This window comes from Macaca mulatta, chromosome 5 (genome assembly GCF_049350105.2).
Source record: "Macaca mulatta isolate MMU2019108-1 chromosome 5, T2T-MMU8v2.0, whole genome shotgun sequence".
Lineage (NCBI taxonomy): Eukaryota > Metazoa > Chordata > Mammalia > Primates > Cercopithecidae > Macaca > Macaca mulatta.
In genome coordinates, this window is record NC_133410.1 from 149,389,499 (window position 1) to 149,412,444 (window position 22,946).

Consider the following 22,946-nt stretch of genomic DNA (forward strand, 5'->3'; position numbering starts at 1 on the left):
TAATTAATGTAAGCAGTATATATTACACCTGCCATTGTTTTTAGATGCCTAATTAAACACTATCACAAAACAGACACAATGAAATAATAGATACATAATTTGAGATTTGATCAGTTGTATAAACTAATTTTTTAAATTTTAAAATTCAGTTTAAGGTCATTAAGCTTGTCTTGTATATTTCCCTCCTCCAGGAAAAAAAAAAAAATGTTTATTTCTTTGTGGGAGTTCTTCTATGGGCACTTTTTTCGATTTTGGATGAAATGGCTATTACGACAGATGACTGGGAAGTGTGAATTGCAGCGAATATTTGATACCTATGTAGGTGCACAAAGGACACACAGGATAGGTAATGTTATTCGAAAAAGAAAAAGTGCTAATAAAAGTTTAACTGAATATTTTTCTCAGTCCTCACAGTGACAGATGTATTTCTTGTGTATCCTGACAAGTCACTTAAACTGAATTTCATAAGCTTTGAAATCCTGCTTTGACTCTTTCAGCTCTAAAATTGTATGAATTTATAGAAAAAGTGATTATTGAGTTGCTTATCTGTGGAAAGAATTATCTCCTTTGGCTCCTGAAGTTTATCAGTTATTCCTTAGATTATAGCTGCAACCTATTTTCTGGTGAAGAATTTCTATACTTATATAATCCCTTTGAAATTTTCACTCACATGATGGGATGAGTGCCTCAGTCTAGATCCATTTTTATACTTGGCATCCTTCATCAGCCTTTTACTTTCTTACTGTTACTTATGAAAGGCCAGTAATTAGATACCAGTGGTCTCTGGGAAAGACTATTAGACTCATTCTCACTGTCCAATACCATAGCCAATAGCCACATTATATTGAGCATTTGAAATATGGCTAGTCTAAATTGAGATGTGCTGTAAGTGTAAAATATAAACTGTATGTCAAAGACTTACAAGAAAATGTAAAAAAATTTCAGTAATTGTTTATATTCTCTATATGTTGAAATGGTAATATTTAGGGTATATTGGGTTAAAAATATATTAAAATGTTATCTGTTTCTTTTTACTTTAATGTGGCTATAGAGAATTTTAAAGTACACAAATGGGTCACAATATGGGTTGTGTTATATTTCTGTTGAACAGTGTTGCTCTGGTACCTTCTAAAATACATCAGTTTTCAGTGCTTCAGTGAAAATTTTACTCTAAAATTTGAACATATATGAGTAAGAACTGTGGTTTGAAGTCGCTTCTTTTCAGCCAGGGTCAGGAAGAGCAGAGAAGTGCTCTAGCTCATGCTCTCTGTGTTAAACAGAAAATTGTGAATAGCCAGATTTCCTTTTGTGTTAATCAAGTGTGCTTCAACTGAGAAATCAACCCCTGTCAGGTTGAGAGAGTGGAGTATTGACAATTGGAACCTGTATCCAAAACAACATCGGAAGAATGACAGACAGAAGCTGCCTCAGGGCAACTGGTTGATGAAGTTTAATTACTTTCCTAGTTTTCTTACAACTTCATGGCTGACTTAAATTATTGCTGCTCTTTTAACTTGCCCTTTTGACTACTCAAAAGAGCAAAGTACATCTTGATAAGAAATCTCTTCAGGCAGTATGGGTTGGTGTTTTAGAGTGTGGGGGAAGAATATATATAAAGGCATTTGTTTGTGGCAAAAGCATTTTTCTTATATTTTTCAAATTGCTGAGAAAAGATTATTCGTAAATGTGCCAGAAATTTTTTTAAATAGACCAATAAAAATGTTCCTGTCATTCTTGATATAGAAACCAGGAATGGAGAAGCTATTTGTCTGGTGACAGAAGGGTTGACCAGATAATCTGAAGTCCTTGCTCCTTTGTTGTACAATTTGGTTGCTGTCACCTCAAATGTAAACGCTCAGGCTAACAAATGAAAATGCAATAGAGAGCACTCTCATTGTAGTGTTAAGATGAGTTTCTGGGACCTGAGCTACTGTGAAGCAATCATGGGTGAGTTTGCAGTGGTTAGTAGACACTTCGGGGTCTAAACAGAAACAGATGACCCCAGGTAATGAGGTTGGTGTCCCCTCTTTGGATAGATATGTTGTGTTCGGTTGAGTTATTTATACTGTAAGATTAAATTTTAAAATGCTTGCTGTTATGTAGAAATTATATCTCCTGGAACTATTAGTTTATTACTGGTTTGATATTTTTACTAGTTGTTTATTATAAGGTAATCCACAAACAGCATTCAATGGTAACATCTTTTTTTTTTTTTTTTTTGTCATTTCAGAAAATTCCTTGACATACTCCAAGAATAAGGTAGGATAACATAAAGGTGGTAACTCTAGAAAACTTAACTTGGACATATTTTTTCTTAAAAAAATAAAAAGTGCCCTGCTAGAAGAGTGTTTTCTATAAGGAGCGTTGAGTGAAATTTTCCCCCTTTAGAGGTAATATTCTGTTTTCAAATGTTTCTCTATGTATGTGTGTTTTTCATGTGTGTTTCAAAGAAAATACTTGAATAACTCATCCTGTTCTTTGGTTTTACTTGTTTATTTTGCTTTAAGAGTTGATAGCTTTTGGGAAAGCAGGGCCTTAGAAGGAAAGCTGTCTTTTAGACAGTGTCTTCCGGATAGGTTATGTGAGAGAAAAGCAACTTAGGATAATAGAGAAAACCCTGGGTTGTGTACCTTCTGAGCTCAAATAAGTCATAATTCATGCTATGTATTAGTCAGCTTTTGCTGTGTAACAAACTATTATAAAATCTCAGAGGCATAAAATGATAGTTGTTTCTTGCTCATATGTCTATGGGTCAGCTGGAGAAGCCTTACTTCAGGCTGAGGCCAAGTTCCTGTTTATTCCATTCGTCTCATCTGGGACTCAGGTGGGGGGTTAACAGGTACCTGGTGAATGTTTTCACCATGGGTAACTGAAGGCCCGACCACACAAACATATTTTAAGTTTCTTTGTGTCATGTCTGTTAGCAACCTGTTAGTTAAAACAAGTTACGTGGCCAAGCGCAAGTCAAGGGGTGGAGAAATATGATATGCCCACCATAAGGCTATGGTAGGGAGTAGGTTGTATAATTCAATTACAGGGTAATGAAGAATTGGGACCAGTAATTCAGTCTACCACGTGCTGTTACTTCCCTATTGTAGTTCACAGTTTTGTCTACACGTAGATTATTTGGTGTGGCAAGGATAGAATATGGGTCATCTAGACCATTGTTTGAAATCCCATAATAGAACACAACCAGTATTAAACAATAATAGGAATAGAATAGAAAATATTTAGAAACCATTGGTCATAATATGGTTAAATATATTTTAGGAATTTTTTATACTATTATAATTATTTTAAATATTTCTGTGTACATCTGTATGTATTTTAGACATCCACATGAATGTTTGTTCTTAGCCATAATGTAAAATGTGGCTTAAGGTCAAAAATGTTGCTTTGCTACTGTCTAGTAATATGAAACGTGCCAGAAATAAAATAGACCTTCTTGAGAGTTGCAAGCATATCTGTTATTTTCTGAAGAGTAACCTTTAAAATAGGTACTTTAATGATTTAGTTATACTCTTCAAGAATGGTCTATGTAAGAATAACTCATATATAAGTGAATATTTGGGGGAAGAGTCCAGAGTTACACTCCTTTGTTCAGAATTGTTAGAGAGTGATTAATGTATTTTTGAAAATGAGGATACGGAGGTCCTGAAAGCTAACAAGTTGCTGGTTCTCAACATTTATTTATACCTTATCTATTTATATAGTTCCTTTGTTTGAAACATAGGATGCAGTTTCCCAAAGTAACAATATTATAAATTGTAGCAGATGCAGTTGGGGAGGTGTTATATTTCAGGTCCATTACAAGAGTAGTTCTTAAATTAAGGATGAATCAAAATCTTCTGGAGGCCTGTTAAAACACAGAGTATTGGGCCCCACCCCCAGAATTTCTGATCTGGTTCTGATTGCATTTCTAACATGTTCCCAGGTGATACTGCTGCAGCTGTTCCTGCTGCTGGGGGCAGTGTCTTGAGGCACTAATAGCATATTAGTATGCTGTCTCGGAACTATTGTGGATCATAACTGCTTTAACTTAGTTTCGATAGGAAACTGTGTGCATTTTTCAAACTGACCTTAAACAAGTTGGTTTGGAACTATTTGGGTGCTGAACCCTCTAGAATGAATTGTTCTGTGAAACCTATTTTCTTTAAGCCTCGACGTTGTAAAGAGAGTAAAACCATAACTGAGCTCTTTATATTATACCCACCATCCCCAGCTTCCAACCCTAATTTTTCAGTAGTGTATTCCTTCAAATACCTTGACATCTCTCAGCCTGGAAGTTGACCAACACTGCCGCTGCTGTCTACTAAAACTCTTCTCTGGTCCCCTTCATGGCTCTCTGACTTTACTACTATTCTTGCCTTGCGCACCGGTCATCACCACTGTGCTGCCTGTTATTTTCCGAACACATCGGCATGCTTCTGGTTTATGACCTTTGCACCAGGTCTTCTGTTTAACTAGGATTATCTTCTTCTGCTTAAAAGCTTAGCTCACTTCTTCATTTTCACATTTTCCCTCAGTTATGACATCCTCTATGAGATTTTCCATGACCATTCTCTACCTAAGGGTATACTCTTGTCTCTGTTTATGATCCCCTTTCCTTAGTTGTTTCACCGTAGCACAGACCATCCCTAGCATACCAAATATTTTACTTACTTGTTTTTCCACTCCTGAAAAGAAAAAGGCATTCTTTGGGTTTTGTTTTGTTTTGTTCACTGATGTTTTTCTAGTACCTGAAACAGTGCCTGGAATGTGATAAGGACTCTGAATATGTATTGAGTGAATGAATGAATAAGTGAGAAAAATAAGAGGTTAAGGAATAATAAGTAAATGAAAATTTACTTTTTTCAGAATAGAGTGTGTAGTGTGTCTTTTATTTACCAATTTACTGCAGAGGTTCTGGAACTGGCGACCCAGTATCACATCTATCAGTGTAATTGTTAGTACTGCATTTATAACAACAGTTTTGGTCACAGAATTTATTAATGGGATTGTATGTGTGGTAAAATCATGCCAAGCTTAAGTGGAACAGTACATAAGATGCTACATTTAAGAACTCCAGTGCCTTGGTCAAATCCATTCAAGGATTTGAATGACTACCGTATGTTCAATATTCAACCAGGGTCTTTGGGATATTCAAAAGATATACAAAAGAAGACTGAAATTGAATGTAATTGTAAATAGAGGTTTAGAGAAGCAAGAGGTAAATGTAGTCTAGAGTGTTTGGGGATTTTAAAGTAGTGGTTACAAGTTAAAGAAAAATAAAATGTTCATTTTTTTTTTTTTGACACAGAGTCTCGCTCTGTCGCCCAGGCTGGAGTGCAGTGGCGCAATTTCGCCTCACTGCGAGCTCCGCCTCCTGGGTCCACGCCATTCTCCTGCCTCAGCCTCCCAAGTAGCTGGGACTACAGGTGCCTGCCGCCATGCCTGGCTAATTTTTTGCATTTTTAGTAGAGATGGAGTTTCACCGTGTTAGCCAGGATGGTCTCGATCTCCTGACCTTGTGATCCGCCCGCCTCTGCCTCCCAAAGTGCTGGGATTACAGGCGTGAGCCACTGTGCCTGGCCTAAAATGTTCATTATTTTTTACCTCTGTTGCTTGCTGTTAAAAAGTTCACTTGAAAAGTAAACATTAAAATTGTATTCTTATAACTTCATTATTCAAAAATAGAAATTGCTGATAGTACGTTGGAGGGCCTGCAAAGGAATCGTCAACAAATGGGTAAATACTGAAATTAAATCACTTATGGTTTATTCTTTTAAAGTTTTAAATCTAAGATAAACTTTCCAATAAACAGAAGTAGCTTTATCAATTTAAAAATATAATTTATGTGTGTATTGCACCTAATTTGTATATTCCATTTACTTTGTAGGGTAAATCTTTTTCTCATTTTGTGATATTTTGGTTTACCTAATTACATTTTTATTCTATGAAAAAGTCGGGGTTCAAATCCTGATATTATCAATTACCAGTTGTTTGACTTTGTGCAAGTTACTTATTTGCTCATTCTAAAAGCTATTCATACCCACATAGTTGTTTTGAAATTAGAGATACTACTATGAAAACAGTCTAAGAGAATGCCCAATACTTGATAAGTATTCAACAAATAGTTGTTACTAATAATATTAATTATAATAGAATTAAGCCAATATATACCATAATCATTTTAGAAGTTTGATATTCATGAAAACCTCTTTGGTACTTCAGATTACTTAGCATTACCAATGATTGCTGTGAATAAAAGTGATTTTAATCTATTCAGAGTGATTCCCTAAAGCAGTGATCTTGGAGTATGATCCTGTTGGGTTATGAACTGTTCCACAGTGTGCATTCTTTCTTTGTTAAAAATTGAGTCTTATTTGCTTATATTTTAGATTAAGGACTATTTATCAATTAGATATTAAGGGTTACTAAACTTTGGGATTTATAAACAAATATTAATGACTTATCAGAATCTGAGGAGTCTAATTCAATATTCTGCTAAGAAGTCTGGCTCCCATGCAGTATATGACAGTATAGCAAAGCTCCATGTACTTATGCATACACAGGCATCTGAATTTCTGAAAGTTAGGGAGAAATACTTTGGCAATCAATTAGTGTTTTTGGTGGCTGTCTTTGTATTGCAGCTGCTGTCTTAGGTTTTAAATAATAATAATATAGCTGTTAGATAGTTGAATAATAAATAAGTTTTATGACATTAGTTTTCTTTTAATGCTATAGTGATGCACATTTGCATTTTTGGGCCTCTACTTTTCCATTACAGCCTATAGTCATTCAAAGTATAATAAGGGGATTCTATGAGCAACTTTATGCCAGTAAATTGTTCCATTTATATGAAATGGACAAAGTCCTTGAAAAACAACTTACCAAAACTAACACAAAAAGAAGTAAAAAATCTAAATAGTCATGTACTTAATAAAGAAATAGAAGCTGTAATTTAAAATTTTTTCACAAATCTCCAATCTTGGGTTCACTAGTGAAGTGTTAAACATTTAAGGAAGAAGAAATAATACCACTATTACATTAGCTCCTAGGAAACAGAATAGAAAGAAACACACTTTATGGGGCCAGTATCATCTTGATACTCAAGCCAGAGATAGACAACATAATATATGAAAATTACAGTTCAATGTCCTTCATGAATATAGGTGCAAAAGTCCTTAACAGGATGCTAGCAAATTGATCCCAGTGATACATAAAAAGGATAATATGTCATGTTGAGGTTTTTTTTTTTTTTTACTTTAAGTTCTAGGGTACATGTGCGCAACGTACAGGTTTGTTACATATGTATACATGTGCCATGTTGGTGTGCTGCACCCATTAACTCGTCATTTACATTAGGTATTTCTCCTAATGCTATCCCTCCCCCTTTCCCCCACCCCACCACAGGTCCCTGTGTGTGATGTTCCCCTTACTGTGTCCAGTGTTCTCATTGTTCAAGTCCCACCTATGAGTGAGAACATGTGGTGTTTGGTTTTTTGTCCTTGTGATAATTTGCTGAGAATGATGGTTTCCAGCTTCATCCATGTCCCTACAAAGGACATGAACTCATCCTTTTTTACAGCTGCATAGTATTCCATGGTGTATATGTGCCACATTTTCTTAATCCAGTCTATCATTGATGGACATTTGGGTTGGTTCCAAGTCTTTGCAATTGTGAATAGTGCCGCAGTGAACATATGTGTGCATGTGTCTTTATAGCAGCATGATTTATAATCCTTTGGATATATACCCAGTAATGGGATGGTGGGTCAAATGGTATTTCTAGTTCTAGATCCTTGAGGAATCGCCACATTGTCTTCCACAATGGTTGAACTAGTTTTTTGGTACGGAGCCTCGCTCTGTTGACCAGGCTGGTGTGCAGTGGCGTGATCACGGCTCACGGCAACCTCCACCTCCTGGGTTCAAGCAATTCTCTCGTCTCAGCCTTTCAAGTAGCTGGGATTGCAGGTGCACACCAGCATGCCTGGCTATTTTTTGTATTTTTGGCAGAGACAGGGTTTTACCATTTCTCAGGCTGGTCTCAAACTCCTGACCTCAGGTGATCCACCCACCTCTGCCTCTCAAAGTGCTGGGATTATAGGCATGAGCCATCGCACCCGGCCCGTCATGTTGAGTTTTCAGAATCAATGTATGTAATTTACCACATTAACAGAGTAAATCAGAAAAATATGAACATTTCAGCAGATACTGAAAAACTGTTTTGACAGAATTCAGTACCAATTCATGATTAAAAAATCTCAACTAGATAAGGAACTTTCTCAACCTATGAAAGGCTGTGAAAAACATGCAGCTAACATGATACATAACGCTGAATTATTGAATGCTCTCCACATTCAACTAAGAAGAAGACAAATAGATGTACTCTCTCTGCTTTTATTCAGCATCATACTAGAGATCCTAAGTAGTGCAGTAAGGCAAGAAGAAGCAATATAAGACATAATGATTGGAAAGAAATAAATTATATTAACAGATGACATTATGAATGTAGAAAATCTTAAGAAATCTACAAAAACTACTGGCATTATTAGTAAATGAATTTAGTAGTATTGCAGGACATGGTATACTACTGTATGTTAGCAACAAACTTTTGGAAAATAAAGAACAGTACCACTTACAAAAGCATCCAGAAAACATAAAATATTCAGGGCTAAATTTAATGAAAGATACATAAGACTTCTGCACTGAAACTCCCAGAGAAGATTGCTGAGAAAGATGAAAATGGAACCATACACTGTATTCATCCATTGGAGGTCTCAGTATTATTAAGATATTAATTCCCAAATTGATTTATGGATTCAATGCATTTCCAGTAAAAACCCCTGCAGACTACTTTTGAAGATTGTGACAAGCTCATTCTAAAGTTTATAAAGAAATGGAAGGGACCTAGAATAGCCCACATAATCTTCTAAAAGGACCCCCACTACCTGACTTTAAGACTTTCTAGTCAAAAGATGAGTATAACAGATGAGAGACCAGAAATTGGCCACACCTAATATGTCATATAATTTTTAACAAGGGTATCAAAGCAATTCAGTGAGGAGAAGAAAGTCTTTTCAATAAATAGTGCTGGAACAACTGGGTATATATAGGGGAAAAAACAAACCTCAGCTTCAATCTCTTACCATACATGAAAACTAATTTAATATGGACATTAGACCTATGTTTAAGCTAAAACTTAAAATACTCTCCTATGCTCTGAAAGCAAGCATAGGAGAGTATCTTCCACCTTGGGTTATGCTACCACTTAAAAAAATTGAAAAGTTAAATTTCATCGAAATAAAACTGCTTATCAAAGATATCTTTAAGGAAGGAGTAGGCAGGCCACAGACCAACAACGTCTTTGCAGCATATTTTTCTGATAAGGGATTTGTATCTAGTAAAGCACTTTTATAAGTCAGTAATAAAAAGGCAACAGAATTTTTAGTGGACAAGAGTCTTGAATAGTCACTTGACAAAGGTGTATATATACATATGTGTGTGTGTGTGTATACACACTTGGAAAAGTGCTCAGCATTATTAGTCGTCAGGGAAATGCAAATTAAAGTCACAATAAGAGGACACTAAAAGTTACCTAAATGAAATAGACTAACAACACAGATGTTGCAAACACCAGTTGGAGTATAAGATGATATTATCACTTTGGAAAGTGGTTTTGGCAATTTCATTGAAAGTTAAACACATACTGCCCTATATCTTAGTAATTTCACTCTTAGGTGTCTAAGAAATGAAAATATATATTTATCAAAAGTATAATAAAGTGTGATCCCAAACTGGGAACAATGCAAATTTCCAGTACCAGGAGAATGAATAAGCAAATTGAGGTATATTCATGCAATACAACTCAACAATTAAAAGGGACAAATTACAGATATGAGAAAGAATGTGGATTTGAGTAAGAATGTGGATGAATCCTAGAAACGTTAGTTGAACAAAAGCCAGACACAAAAGAGTACGTACTTTGATTCCATTTATGTGCACAGCTAAGCTATGGTGGTAGAAATCAGAACAGTGGTTGCTTCTTGAAGGAAGAATGAATTGAAAAGGGGCATAAAGGAACTTTTTGGGATGATAGAAATGTTCTGTATCATAGTAGGGATGTGGATTATCTGGATGTATGTATTCGTCAAAACGGATCAAATAGCATCTGTGCCTTTCACTGTATTTAAATTATAAATCAATTTTTAAAAAAGTAATGGAATAGTATATATAGGAAAGAGTATTTGCTTAGAAACTAGATGTGGTTTCTCTTCTTAACTCTGCCGTACATTTATGTATGCCTTGGGCGAGTTCAATCTGTCATTTGTTCATAATATATGTAATGAAGTTTTGAGCATATAATCAGTAATGTGCTATGCTAGATGCTCAAGTTATAAGAGTAAATAAGAGAGACAAAAGCTGGTAGAGAACATAGAGAAACAAAATACGGTGTGATCAGTGCTCTCTAACTAAAGTATGACTGTGAAAAGAAGTAGGTAACTCTAGGGCTGGGGAAGGCTTCGCAGAGGAGGTGACATTGAACTGGATTTTTAATATTTTAGGAGTTTGTAATACATGCAAAAGGTATGGCTTTTGCCTTGACTACACATGGCGAAGGTAGTCCTTTTACCATTGCTGGTGTTTAAGCTTCAACACTCTTCCTGTACCCATATTATCTCAGGATTAGACAAACTAGACTTTGTTGACCACATCTGTATCTTTACTGATTGTTATTAATAGATCTTTGACCATTTTCTTCTCACCTTTTACTTTTATCTGGGGAAATCTGTTTCTTTCTCTCTCTCTCGCCTTGGGGTATATCTAAACTACGGACTCTATTTTTATTTTTCTTACCAGTTTTGATTCGAAGTCTTAGTTTGCGAACTGTTCTTCAGTATGCACAGTAAATTCCTACAGTTCAAATTTGATCTGATTTTGTTTTTGTCAATGCCAGTTTGTTACCAGTGGTGATCTCTGGAGACAAGATTATGAGATTCAACTCTTTTCTGCATTTAATTTTTTAAACTTATGCATTCAAGATTTTTTAACATTTTTATTATGTAATTAAAATATCTACTTCATAAACACTATGGTGGCAGCTCATTTGCTAAGAACTCGTCAGCTGAGAACCTGTTGACTCAGTTGAGGAAGCCTTCCTCTGATACATCATGTTGCTGTTCTTTTATTATAAAACTATATATATATATAGTTTTATATATATATATATATGAGGTTAGCCCTAGAGAAATTTTGAAATAAACTGGTTGCAACAAACTGGGTTTATTTTGCATTTTCAATATCTACTTTGTAAGGTTGATTAAATGCCTCAAAACTGTGTCTTTTTCAGCTACAAAGAATTTTTCTCATTTGGCTTTCTTTCATATAAATAGGTTTTACAGAAGGCGACACGTGTTGTTCAGAGTGAAGTGGACAAATGTGTAGACGATATTATGAAGGAAAAGAATATTAACCCTGAGAAGGATGCCAGGTGTGCTTTTTGTACATTATTATTTTTTTATTATGCAGTCATAGCCTGTAAAGTATCGAGATCACACACTGTTGTAACACTCTAGAGCTGAAGGGTTTGTGGAGATCATCTGATTCAGTGCTCTCACTTCACAAGAGGAGCAGTCGAGATCCAGAGAGGGCAGTGATAGAATCAGTACTAGAACCTGTATCTCTTGGTTTCCAATCCAGAACTAATGCCAGTATATCATCTGCCTTCTTCAAGGTGTCTTACCATGACTTTCCCAAGGCTAATAACTTTGGCTACTATGTCTTTTGAAATACAGTTCCTATATCCTCTAGTAAAATCCTCCCAGGCTCCTCCATTCTGAGTTAGATGCATTGCTGTGGCATCTCGTAGTTCTATCATACCATGTAACCCATTGTACTATAGTCATTGATTAACTCTTGTCCTTCCCCCTGTAAATTCTAAGTTCCGTAAGAAGAGGACTTATCCCATTTCTGTGTTCCCAGCACTGGTATGTTGACATAGTATTTCATATTTTTTCCTTCATTCAGCATTTTCTATGTGAATATAGAGGAAGGAACAATTTATTTCAGCTGAGACGAGGAAGGGTCTAGGAGGGAACTGTGAGGATAGTTCCACCTAAGAGCTGGCATTTACGCTGGACCTTCATGAGTGGGTAGGGGAGCAGTGCCAGCAAGGCACAGAGACATAGAACTATTAATACTTTTGTATCTGGAATGATAGGGAGTTATTTGTAGCTGGATCATTGAATATGATCAGAGTAGTGGCTGGAGAAATGAGTGAAATGCTAGATTGATACATCACAGAGTCTTGTATGCCATACTGAAGGATGTAGATGTTGTCCTCTGGTTTTTAAGCAAACAAGCTACATTTTTAGATATGTATTTTAGGAAGATGGAGCGTAAATTTGATGATGTGGGAGGCTGGCAGAAGGAGTAAACAAGAGGAAACTTGAGTCATTCAGGCAAGAAATGACAAAGGCATAAATACAGTAGGAGAAAGAGTGCTATGAGGATTGCTTTGTTCAGAGCTAGAAAGGATTAGGGTATGGGGATCTTTGGACACATTGTGATGGAGAGAGGCAGGTCAGAACTTGGAGTGTTGTAGCTTGGGGAACTAATGGGTAGCGATGTCATTAATAGATCTAGAGACTAAAGAAGAAGCATGTTTGTGTAGGGAAGAGAAGCAGTTGTATTTAGAGCTGAGATAAACTGTTGTGGAGCTATTTGTTTTACATATACTTGGAAAATTAAGTCTACTGGTGGTATCTGGCAATAAGGATTTAGGAATGTATAGGATTGCCCAGAGAAAACATGAAGAGAAAAGCCTTCACAAATCCTTACAGTTGTGAAGTTTGCCATTCCTACCATATCTTGCCCTCTTTCTAGGACTTGTATCCTATATAATACTTTTGTGTTTTGTGTTTAAGGAGGCCTTTGGTGGGTCTTATGTTAAACTGAAAGCCAGGAAATGCTTTCTAAATAGATTTACGAACCCCAAGCTATGAAAGACTTTATTGTGATAAGAAGGTATGCTTTTTAAAAATAATTTTATTATTTTTAGTTTTAAAATCTGCATGAAGATGTGCTTACTTCAGATAACTGGTTATAAACAGCTCTATTTGGATGTAGAAAGTGTGAGGAAAAGGCCTTATGATTCTGATAACCTACAACATGAAGAGCTACTCATGAAGGTAAATTTCTGTTTTCTTTATGTGGAGTTGTTGAACACTAGAAAAATAAATCAGGCTTCAGCTAAGTAAAGTCTGTGCAAATTCTAGAGGCTTATATGGCTAGGCTTATATGGTTTCTTTGCCCTTAGAGAATTTTATTATGCTGGATTTCATTGATATGGAAAGATTTTTAGTTAGCTATTTTTATAATTTTCTGATAAGCATTATTATAAATATATAATGAATATGTTTTTATGAATAAATATATGCAAATAAATTTTATTTTAATGTTTTTAATTCTGAAATAAAAACCTATAGAGATCTTTTCAACCAAAAGTATATGTCTACAAGTTTCAGATTTTTCTCCTACTTTTTATACAAACTGCTCATATAAGTTACGCATTTTTTTAGCTACTTACAAATTGAAAACATGCGTATCCCTTTTCAGATTATTATGTCCAATCTTTTGGGACTTACAGAATGTTAATTGCCAAGTAATGCCACAAAACATTTAAACTTTATGAAAGTAAAAATTATTTACTTAGAGTTTTTCTGTTTCTTATTTCTAAAGTCTAAATGCATAAAGCCAATGAGGTGCCAAAATTAAAGAGTAATAGACCTAGAGTAAGCTTTACAGATCATCTAGACTAGTCTCTTTGTTTGAGGGATGAAGATTCCAAGGACCAGGGAGATGAAGCGATTTGCTTTAGTCCTAGAATGATAGGGACTGGAACACAGCTGAATCTCCTGCCCATCCTCTACACCTATTCCAATTTTATTTGAAAATGGTTAAAGAAAGTAGCACATTGCACTTGGAATTAGGAGTTCTGTGGAAACAAACATTGATACTATCTAAGTAACACTAAGCAATACAAGTTTAAAAACAATAAAGGATTTTTTTGCTTTTCAGGAAAAGTGTATTTTGTTAAATGAGGATAATACAAATATGTATCTCAAAGGGTTATTGTATGGATGGGTTTTTATATTTAAAGTGTTTAAAATAGTACCTGGCACTTACTGAGGATTAACTGCTATTTCTGTCCCCATTGTCATCGTTATTCCCTTCATGTTAGGCCCTTGCTACACAATATCGTTCCTTTTGAGGGAAAAAAGTACAAGTCCTAGACCTTTAGTCCAAGGAATTTTACCTTGGTGCTTCATGGTGAAATTCAGTTCTACAGTACACATACTCAGCAGTCTACACTACACATATTCAGCAGTTCTACACTACACATACTCAGCAGGGTAAAGAGCTGTGTAATCCGTCTTGCTTTAAGTGTAGTCCAAGGACCATCTTTACTAGAGTTAACTAGTGTTCAGTGTGTAGATTCCAAAGTTCCACCTTAGACTTACAAAAATTACAATCTCCAGGAATGGAACCCAGAAATTCAATATTCATGCATATTAAACTTTTAATACTAGTGGTTCTATACTGTGGCTCTCACCACATCACTGAGACCTTACCATTGGCATGATCAAACTCCTTGCAGAATTCATGGAGAGAGGCTAATGTAAGCAAGTCACACGTGTTGGTAATAAAAGTAGTGACCAGGTAAACCTAATCTAATGCTTGGATTTAGCTTCAGAGCCAGTCTTGACCCTGTTTTAAAACACGGTCACAAGTCTTCACATTTTATTTTAGGTAACAGAATACTCCTTTCATTAGGGGTCCTTATTCAACAATGCCTGAAATGGTAATGAAATGGGAAAAAATGCAAGTATTTCTGTTTTGCAAATTTTCACAGACCTTTTTTAGTCAACTTCTGTGTCTTTCATTTGATGGCTTGTATTGAATTTAAGCAATAAATTTTCTTTATTTTGCATTGATTAGTTTGTTGGTATGTAATATTTGATAGCTGTTTTTGTTGTTGTTGTTGTTGTTTTTGAGATGGAGTCTCACTCTGTCACCCAGGCTGGAGTGCAGTGGTCCGATCTCGGCTCACTGCAAGCTCCGCCTCCCAGGTTCATGCCATTCTCCTGCCTCAGCCTCCCGAGTAGCTGGGACTACAGCTGCCCGCCACCACGCCTGGCTAATTGTTTGTATTTTTAGTAGAGACAGGATTTCACCATGTTAGCCAGGGTGGTCTTGATCTCCTGACCTCGTGATCCGCCCACTTTGGCCTCCCAAAGTGCTAGGATTACAGGCGTGAGCCACCGTGCCCGGCTTGATAGTTGTTCTTAAATCCTCATCCTTAAAGATATTTATTTAAAACCAAATCATATTTTTTTAAACTGAAAATGTGTAAAACAAGTTGGAATGCTATCAGTATCATTTCTTCATCCTCTTCTGTCTTAGACCTATTTTCATTCTGATTAAGCACTATTAACCCACCATTATAATACAGCCTATTTAACTATATGGTATCTGAAGCAAGGGCTAAGTTCCTAAAATACTGTGTTCTTCTCAAGCAAGCAGTTTACCAGTTCTGGGCATATCTGTATTAATTAGTAAATAAAAGACGTCTCATTGTTTTATATTTTTGTGTATTATTTGTTTTCAAAATCTGTTCTTTATACTAGTCTTTTTAATGGGAATAAATGTGCTGCATGTTTTAGGATAGTTGAAAAATGTTCTAAAGTCTTTGCTTAACCTATGATTTTTCTACAAAAGTTATTTGATAGCATTAAATTACTAGTTATAAGCTATGAGAAAGAAAATGTCTTAATAATGGAAATATGTTTGTACAGCTTTGGAATCTTCTAATGCCCACGAAGAAGTTAAATGCTAGAATCTCCAAGCAGTGGGCTGAAATTGGTTTCCAGGGTGATGATCCCAAGACAGACTTCCGAGGCATGGGCATACTTGGATTAATCAATCTTGTGTAAGTGAAAGTGAACTTTTTTTTCTTCCCTAAATGAAATTACATGTAATCTCTGATCTAGTTACTTCTAATAAGAAGTGATCTAGTTGATTCATACTATCTCTGAATTTTAATAACTGCAGTGCTGGGAGTATTTGCTAATGTGTTGGCAACAATATGAAGATACTGGAGGCCAGGCACATGGCTCAGGCCTGTAATCCCAGCACTTTGGGAGGCTGAGGCCAGAGGATCACTTGAGGCCGGAAGTTTGAGACCAATCTGAGCAATATAGTGAGACCCTGTCTCTACAAAAATAATTAGCCAGGCATGGTGGCATTTGCCTGTAGTCCAGCCACTTGGGAGGCTGAGGCAGAAGGACTGCCTGAGCCCAGGAATTCAAGTTTACAGTGGGTCATGATTGTGCCACCTCCAGTCTGAGTGACAGAGCAAGACCCTGTCTTTAAAAAAAAAAAAAAAAAAAAAAAAAAAAAAGACATTGGTGGAAATATACTTGTGTTTGTGATTTCTTTACTTACCAATGCTTTCCTCTCCTTTTTCTTTCTGATCTCCATTTTGATACTTCTTAAAGAATTATGTATCCTCCTACTGCCTTTATTCACTTGCTTTTTCTCTCTGGGCTCCCTGATTCTATTTTGGCAAATATAACCAGGTAAGGTGATAATAAAGTCTCTTTACTCTTTACATATATTCTTCACCACCTGTGACAACTTACCTACCTGCATTCCTGACTTTGTATAGACTACCATATGAACTTTCTCTCTTTTATCTTCTTTAATACTTATGATTAGCTACATGTATGAAACCCCAAATATGTAACTCAAGTCACAATTGATAGCCAAAACTATTCTAGAAGATGGCCCAGAAGATTAATTTCCTCCCATAAGGATATGCAAATATACAAATTGTAGTGTTTGGATCTGTCCATGAAATTGTGATTTATAGACTATGAAATGTCTAGAATGGGAAGGCTAGGCTATTAAAGTTTGGATAATTCTTACTGTGAAAAAATCCTGAAATTGGCTAAATTAGGTTAATTTTGATGGTTTTTCTTATTGTGTATATATGTTTATTTTTCACCATTTGATACTGTTAAGACAGGTTAACTAAATTCAGGAAGGAAATTAAAAGTTGTTCTATATTACAGATTGAATATTTTAAGAGTAGTTTGACTATTAATGCAATGCTGAATTATTACAAAAATGAAATATAGTCAACTGAAGGCATTTTAGAGTCAATCTAGGGATAAAGTAGAAAAATTAGAGTACTTAGGAAAGCATTGCATTAAGCAAGACTTTTGAAACTGTTTTGGTGTTTACAGATCCCTTAGGGAATCTGATGAAAGCTTTGTATACTCTCTCCCTGGGAAACATATACACAGAAAAAGTTGTCCATAATGTAAGATGGTTCCTGGATTCCCTTTCATTCATAAATTATCATTAATTCATGGACTTCTAAGTTAACAGCCCCTGGTGTAATGGGTTGAAAATTAGAGCCAGTGAAGAAATAAGGAAGTTTATATTAATACTCTGTAGAAGAATAAAGAGGGAAGAGTTAATTAGAAATTTCTATGCTTTATGAAAATGTCAATGATTTTGTCCCCTAAAATGTGAAACCATGGACATTTATTTTTTATTTTTATCTTCATATGAGCATTGTGTGTGTGTGTCTGTCATTTAGAGGTGATCCTAAGGTTAAATAGATTTGGTATAGGCCAAAAGGATGTATGTGCCTACAAATAGATAGTTCCATATCCATCTCTCTTGTACTACTAATACTTCTGTTTTATAGCTAGTATTTTAGTTAGATGATTGATGAAGCAAAAGATTGTTGATTCCCTTCTGATTGCACTGAAAATGGCACTAAACAACACAGACTTAAATTGTAGTGGAAGGAACGAACCTAGGTGAAAGGAAGAGTGTCCTAACAGGTACATATTGACTCTTCTATAGAACTAGAACCAGCAAAGAAACAAAAATAATTCAGTTTTTTTTTAAGGTAGTCTCTTTTTATATTATCTATTTATTAAAGTACTTTACAGTCTTGTCAACGACCTATATTCTGTACTACATAGGCCTGATAGCTAGGAAATTTTGACTGAGAAGCATTTGTGAATCACTGAAGTGATTTGAGACAGATATCAGGATACTCATGGCAATACTAGGACTATCATTTTGACAGTAGCTTTTTAAATTGGTTCTGGATATCTTACATTTGAATGGCGTACATTCCTTTGATTATTTTTCTTAAACTTTTTAGGTATTTCAGTGAAAATTACACTAGTGAAGCTCATCAGATTCTTTCCCGTTCAAATCATCCAAAACTAGGGTAAGCTGGGTATATTAAAGAAGCTGTAATCTCTCACATTTATAATGCTTAGATGATTAATGAATTTGAAAGTATATCAAGGTATTTCTTAAAATGAAGTATTTAATAAGAACTTTTTAAAGAATATTACATGATACATTATTTTTAAGGATAAATGTGATTGTAAACCAATTTTGTATGTAGTTCAATATATTTTTATCACAAGATATAGTTTATCTATACAATGGAGATAAGGGCCCTTATAAAATCTTTTTGAGAAATAGATTTGAAGACAGGCAGAGGAAATAGTTTGGAAAAATAATAGGAAAATGGGAAATAGCTTTGCAAATTATAAAGTGAAATGCAAACTGAGGTAGTTTTATTAGCCTTACCGTTATTTTTAAAAATATTCTGATAGTATCTAATCTTTGAAAAAGCATAGTAACAATGTTAGATCATAAAAATAAGTACCCTGATAATGGAGAAGAAAATGTCGGATTATCCAGTGTATTTTAGGAATCAGTGAGATTTGGTGTCTGTAGTCCCCCGACCCCTTTTTTATTTAAGAATTTTAGTTTTAGATATCATGTGAACAGAGCTTTATTTTTATTCCTTAGATTATATCCAGAAAAATATACAGGCTTTAAAAAGCAAAAATGTTAAATTCTTTCTAGTATATTTTTCTTACCATGTAGAGATTATCATAAAAGCAATACTGTGTTAAACCTGAAGTCATTTTCTACTAATTCCTAACGTAATTTTAATTTATTTTATGAGTTATTCGGCTAGCTGGTGTAACTGGTAATGTTTCTGACATAGGTATTCTTATGCAATAGTTGGAATCAATCTTACAGAGATGGCTTATAGCTTACTGAAGAGTGAAGCTTTGAAGTTTCATCTCTATAACTTTGTTCCTGGTATACCAACAATGGAACACTTTCATCAGTTTTATTGTGAGTATTAAAATGAGTTAAAACTAGATCTAAGATAATTCTTAAACCACTAGGAATGTATAATATATATTTTAATCTGTTGCCTCTATGAAGGTATATAACTTATGTTTCTCATTTTATTACTTAGGGTCTTTGAAAAACAAGAAAATAGTAGAAGATGAGTCCCCAAGAGTACTCTGTACTTCAGTTTTTATATTTGCTGATTATGAAAGGCAGTATTTCACATGTAGACACATCTAAGATTCATGTAATTTTTCTTTAGGCATTCATTTTCCAGCTAACTACAAAATATATTTTCCCTCTTGAATGCTGGTTAATGAATGCTGTTAAGGACAGGACAGACCATTTGCAGATTATTTTATTATTTTTGGAAGGAAATTTAATTTAGAGGAAATTTTCACCACCCCCCCCCCCCCCCCCCCCCCCCCGCCTTGAATTTCAAGGCCAGATTTTCTTGTGGTAGGTCAGAGATACTAAGTAACTGTTCCTAAAGCTGTCTTTACTTCTCTGTTCCATTCACTTTTAGTGATAATATTTGAATACTGAAGGTTTAATTGAATGAATCCATCTTCTGAAGCTATTGTTCAGAAGCAAAGAACTCAAATCTAGTTTTTCTTCACATACTACTTTTCTTGATCTTTTTCTGTCTTTAGAATGTCATTTGCATGTTGGTAGCATATAAGAAACTACTTAGATAATAGGTGGCCAAATCATAATTTCTTTATCTTCATTGTTGAAAATATCATCCATGTCTCTTTTTCGCAGAACCTTTCCTGCCTTTACTTACACCCTAATTCCAGTTTTGTCTGCATCTTAACTTTCTCTTGCATGTGTCTGTTTCTTTCCGTCCCCATTGTAACTGTACAATATCAGGCCTTTGTTACTAGGTTACTGTAATAGCCTTTGGCAGTCTGTTTATGGTAACACTCTTCTATTTCTTCTCCACGTTGAAAGTATAGTTATTTAAAATGAAAATCTCATCATTTTACTCCACTGCCAAAAATTCTTCGAAGGATTCCCATTATAAGGCCCTGCATAATCTGAACCTTGGTAACCTCTCCAGACTCACCTTTTGCCATATACCAGCCCCCCTCGCACCCCTACAAACTCTATAGTGGAGGCATCCCAGTCTTCTTTTTAGTTGCTCAGATATATTATGCTCTCTCTTGACTCTATGCCTTTGCAAGTGACATTCACTTGGCCTGAACACTATTCCAGCTCCCTCTGTTCTTTCCAAGTGATGCCTTCTCATCTTCCAAATCTCAGTTTAGACGTGCTCTTCTCGGGGAAGTTTATTCGTTTACTGTGTGTTAGGTGTTGTTCTAGGCCCTGGGGATATAGCAGAGAAGACAAAGTCACTGAATTCAGTGAGGAGCTGTTATCTTCAGAATCAAAATTTCCCCCTAATGCAGTGTCCACCTCCAGATACTACTTCATTTCTCTGCTCCCTTTCTTCAGGAAACTTTTTCAATAATTGCTGTTTTTCATTTCTTCATCTCCAGATTTTATCTAATTCCAATTTAGTTTCTCTCTCCATGACTGCTCACACTGATTTTTCTCAAACACCAAGTTTTTTTGCTGCCTAATACCATTGCCATGTTTTTTCTTCATGTTATTTGTTCCTTTTAGTGGCACTGGGCATAAATGACCACACGTTTCTTCTGGAAACATTATTGTGACTTTTCTGATGCCACATTCTCCTGGCTTTTCTCCTGCACCACAGGAATTCCTGTAGACATCCACTACCTTACTAGATGTAGGAGCACCTCAGGGCCCAGCCTGTGCCCACTCCTCTCTTTAGCCCGCATACTTTTCCTAAGTGATACCATCTGGTCCCTTGCTTGAAATGCCAAATGTGCATTAAATGCCAAAATATATATCTTCAGCCCAACCTCTACGTTAACCCCAGCACTGTATGTCCAGATCCTTTTTCTCCCTTAATGGATAAGGATAAAGAATAATATGGGCATGCTTACACAACATAGGAGCCGATGCAGCATGTCTTTAAATGGAGGGACAGGTTTCAGGTCCCTAAGGACAGCATTGATGATTCTACCCAAGTGTACTGAAGATTTCTGGCAGGCATGAGATGCTTTCCTTTAGCATTCCAAAGTGTTGTCGCTGGGACTTTGCTAACTTGCCTCTATTTTTTTTTAAATGAAATATATCCCTTGTTCATTAGCTACCTATTGAACATAAATATAAAAGCAATTTTAAAACTCCCTAAACAATTAAGCAGTTTCCCGTATCTCAATATATACAGGAAGGTGGTAGGTTAGAAAGCGGTGCAAAATGACCTCTGTGTAGTAGTTTTCCCCTAAAGACCAGGGAACTTGAGGATCTGTGGGAACTGTTGCTCTCCAGCACCCTCACACCATCTCGGCTGGCTCCTCTATAGGAAGGACATTAAAGTGTAATATCTGAGGTAGAAAAGTCATTGTAGAACCCTTTCAGTTGCCTCCTGTCAGCTCAATCTATCGAGCTATATAGATCATCCTGGAAACAGTGAAGCTTATGGTTTTCAATTATGTTGAGACATTAAAATGCACATACACATATACCTATGTACCTTTTAAGCAGAAGTTTCCCAAAAACTTGATTTTCATACCTGTTACCATTGGAAGTTTCACATCTTAAGGTTCTGCTTTTCTTCTTAGGAGGAACGTATTCTAACTAGAATAATAATTTGAAATCTTGTCTTTTGAATGTGCATACTTTTTTTGTTAGAGGAGTGGGATCAATTGGTTTGCACAAATTAGTTCCAAGGTCATAGTTTCTCTACAGAAGGAAGAACAGTTAAGAGATTAGTTTCCACATTTTTTGTTTCCCTACGATCTGCCTTCATCTCCCCCTTTGCCTTTGATCTCTCTGCCTTTGTTTTAATGTGTCCTGTGTAGGAAGGGCTGGAAACATTGGTAGGTTAGCTTTTTAGCTCCATTGTCATCTTGTACGTCCAAACTGTGAGCAGGTATCTGCCATGATTGTGGAAAGTTACTGTCCAGCAGGAGGGCTTAGGATTTGGGGACCTCTGTCTTCTGTATATTCCTGTCTAGGATGTCTCCATTCTAGTTTTGTAGGGCCACAATTTTAGCTGGACTTCTGGTTTGGTGGTTCCAAAAAAAAAAAACAAATAGTAACACCTCAAATTTATATAACAAGAAAGTTATGCCTCAATAACAACTTTATTGAGGTATAATTTATATACCATAGAATTTACCCATTTTAAAATTACACTTAAATGGATTTTAATGAGCTAAATTCGGTAGCCATTATCATCATCCACTTTTAGAGCATTTTCATCACCCCAGTGAGATGCAAGTTTACAGTTAATCCCCCTTCCTATGGTTTTCTTATCCTTAACCTCTGCAGTAAATACATGCAGGGAATTTCAGGTTTAGACATTTCATATGGCAATTTCTACAGAGTCTAAGTGTTCCAAACATCTGGACTCAAAAGGACAAAATATGTGCATCATGGAAAACAGCTCTCTCTGTTCCATCACCTTTTGCAAAGCTTTGGGGGTCTTATGCCAAGGATGGCCCTGCCAGTTTCCTAGAATTTCAGTATTTTTTCCTGTGGTTTCCTGATGTCACGTTAAATCACTTTAGCTATTATAGTCTCCGTTCTTCAAGTTAGTCTTTCCCTGACACTGATTTATATTATAGGTCAACAGCCTCACTCTGAAGCATGAAGTTCCTAGTGCTTTAACTTGAGCA

At 35.6% G+C, this 22,946-nt stretch overlaps 1 protein-coding gene across 4 annotated transcripts in view; it reads left to right on the forward strand.

The window, feature by feature from the left end:
* ELMOD2 (ELMO domain containing 2) overlaps positions 1 to 22,946 on the forward strand; it is a 29,736-nt gene that overhangs the window by 1,087 nt on the left and 5,703 nt on the right. Inside the window, exons 2-9 of one of the 4 annotated variants that reach the window (XM_078001600.1) lie at positions 195 to 346; positions 2,231 to 2,259; positions 5,677 to 5,727; positions 11,376 to 11,473; positions 13,043 to 13,172; positions 15,840 to 15,973; positions 18,230 to 18,298; positions 19,097 to 19,230. In XM_078001600.1, the coding sequence (XP_077857726.1) occupies positions 205 to 346; positions 2,231 to 2,259; positions 5,677 to 5,727; positions 11,376 to 11,473; positions 13,043 to 13,172; positions 15,840 to 15,973; positions 18,230 to 18,298; positions 19,097 to 19,230 (787 nt within the window). In that variant the 5' untranslated portion in view covers positions 195 to 204. 4 annotated transcript variants of the gene reach the window in all.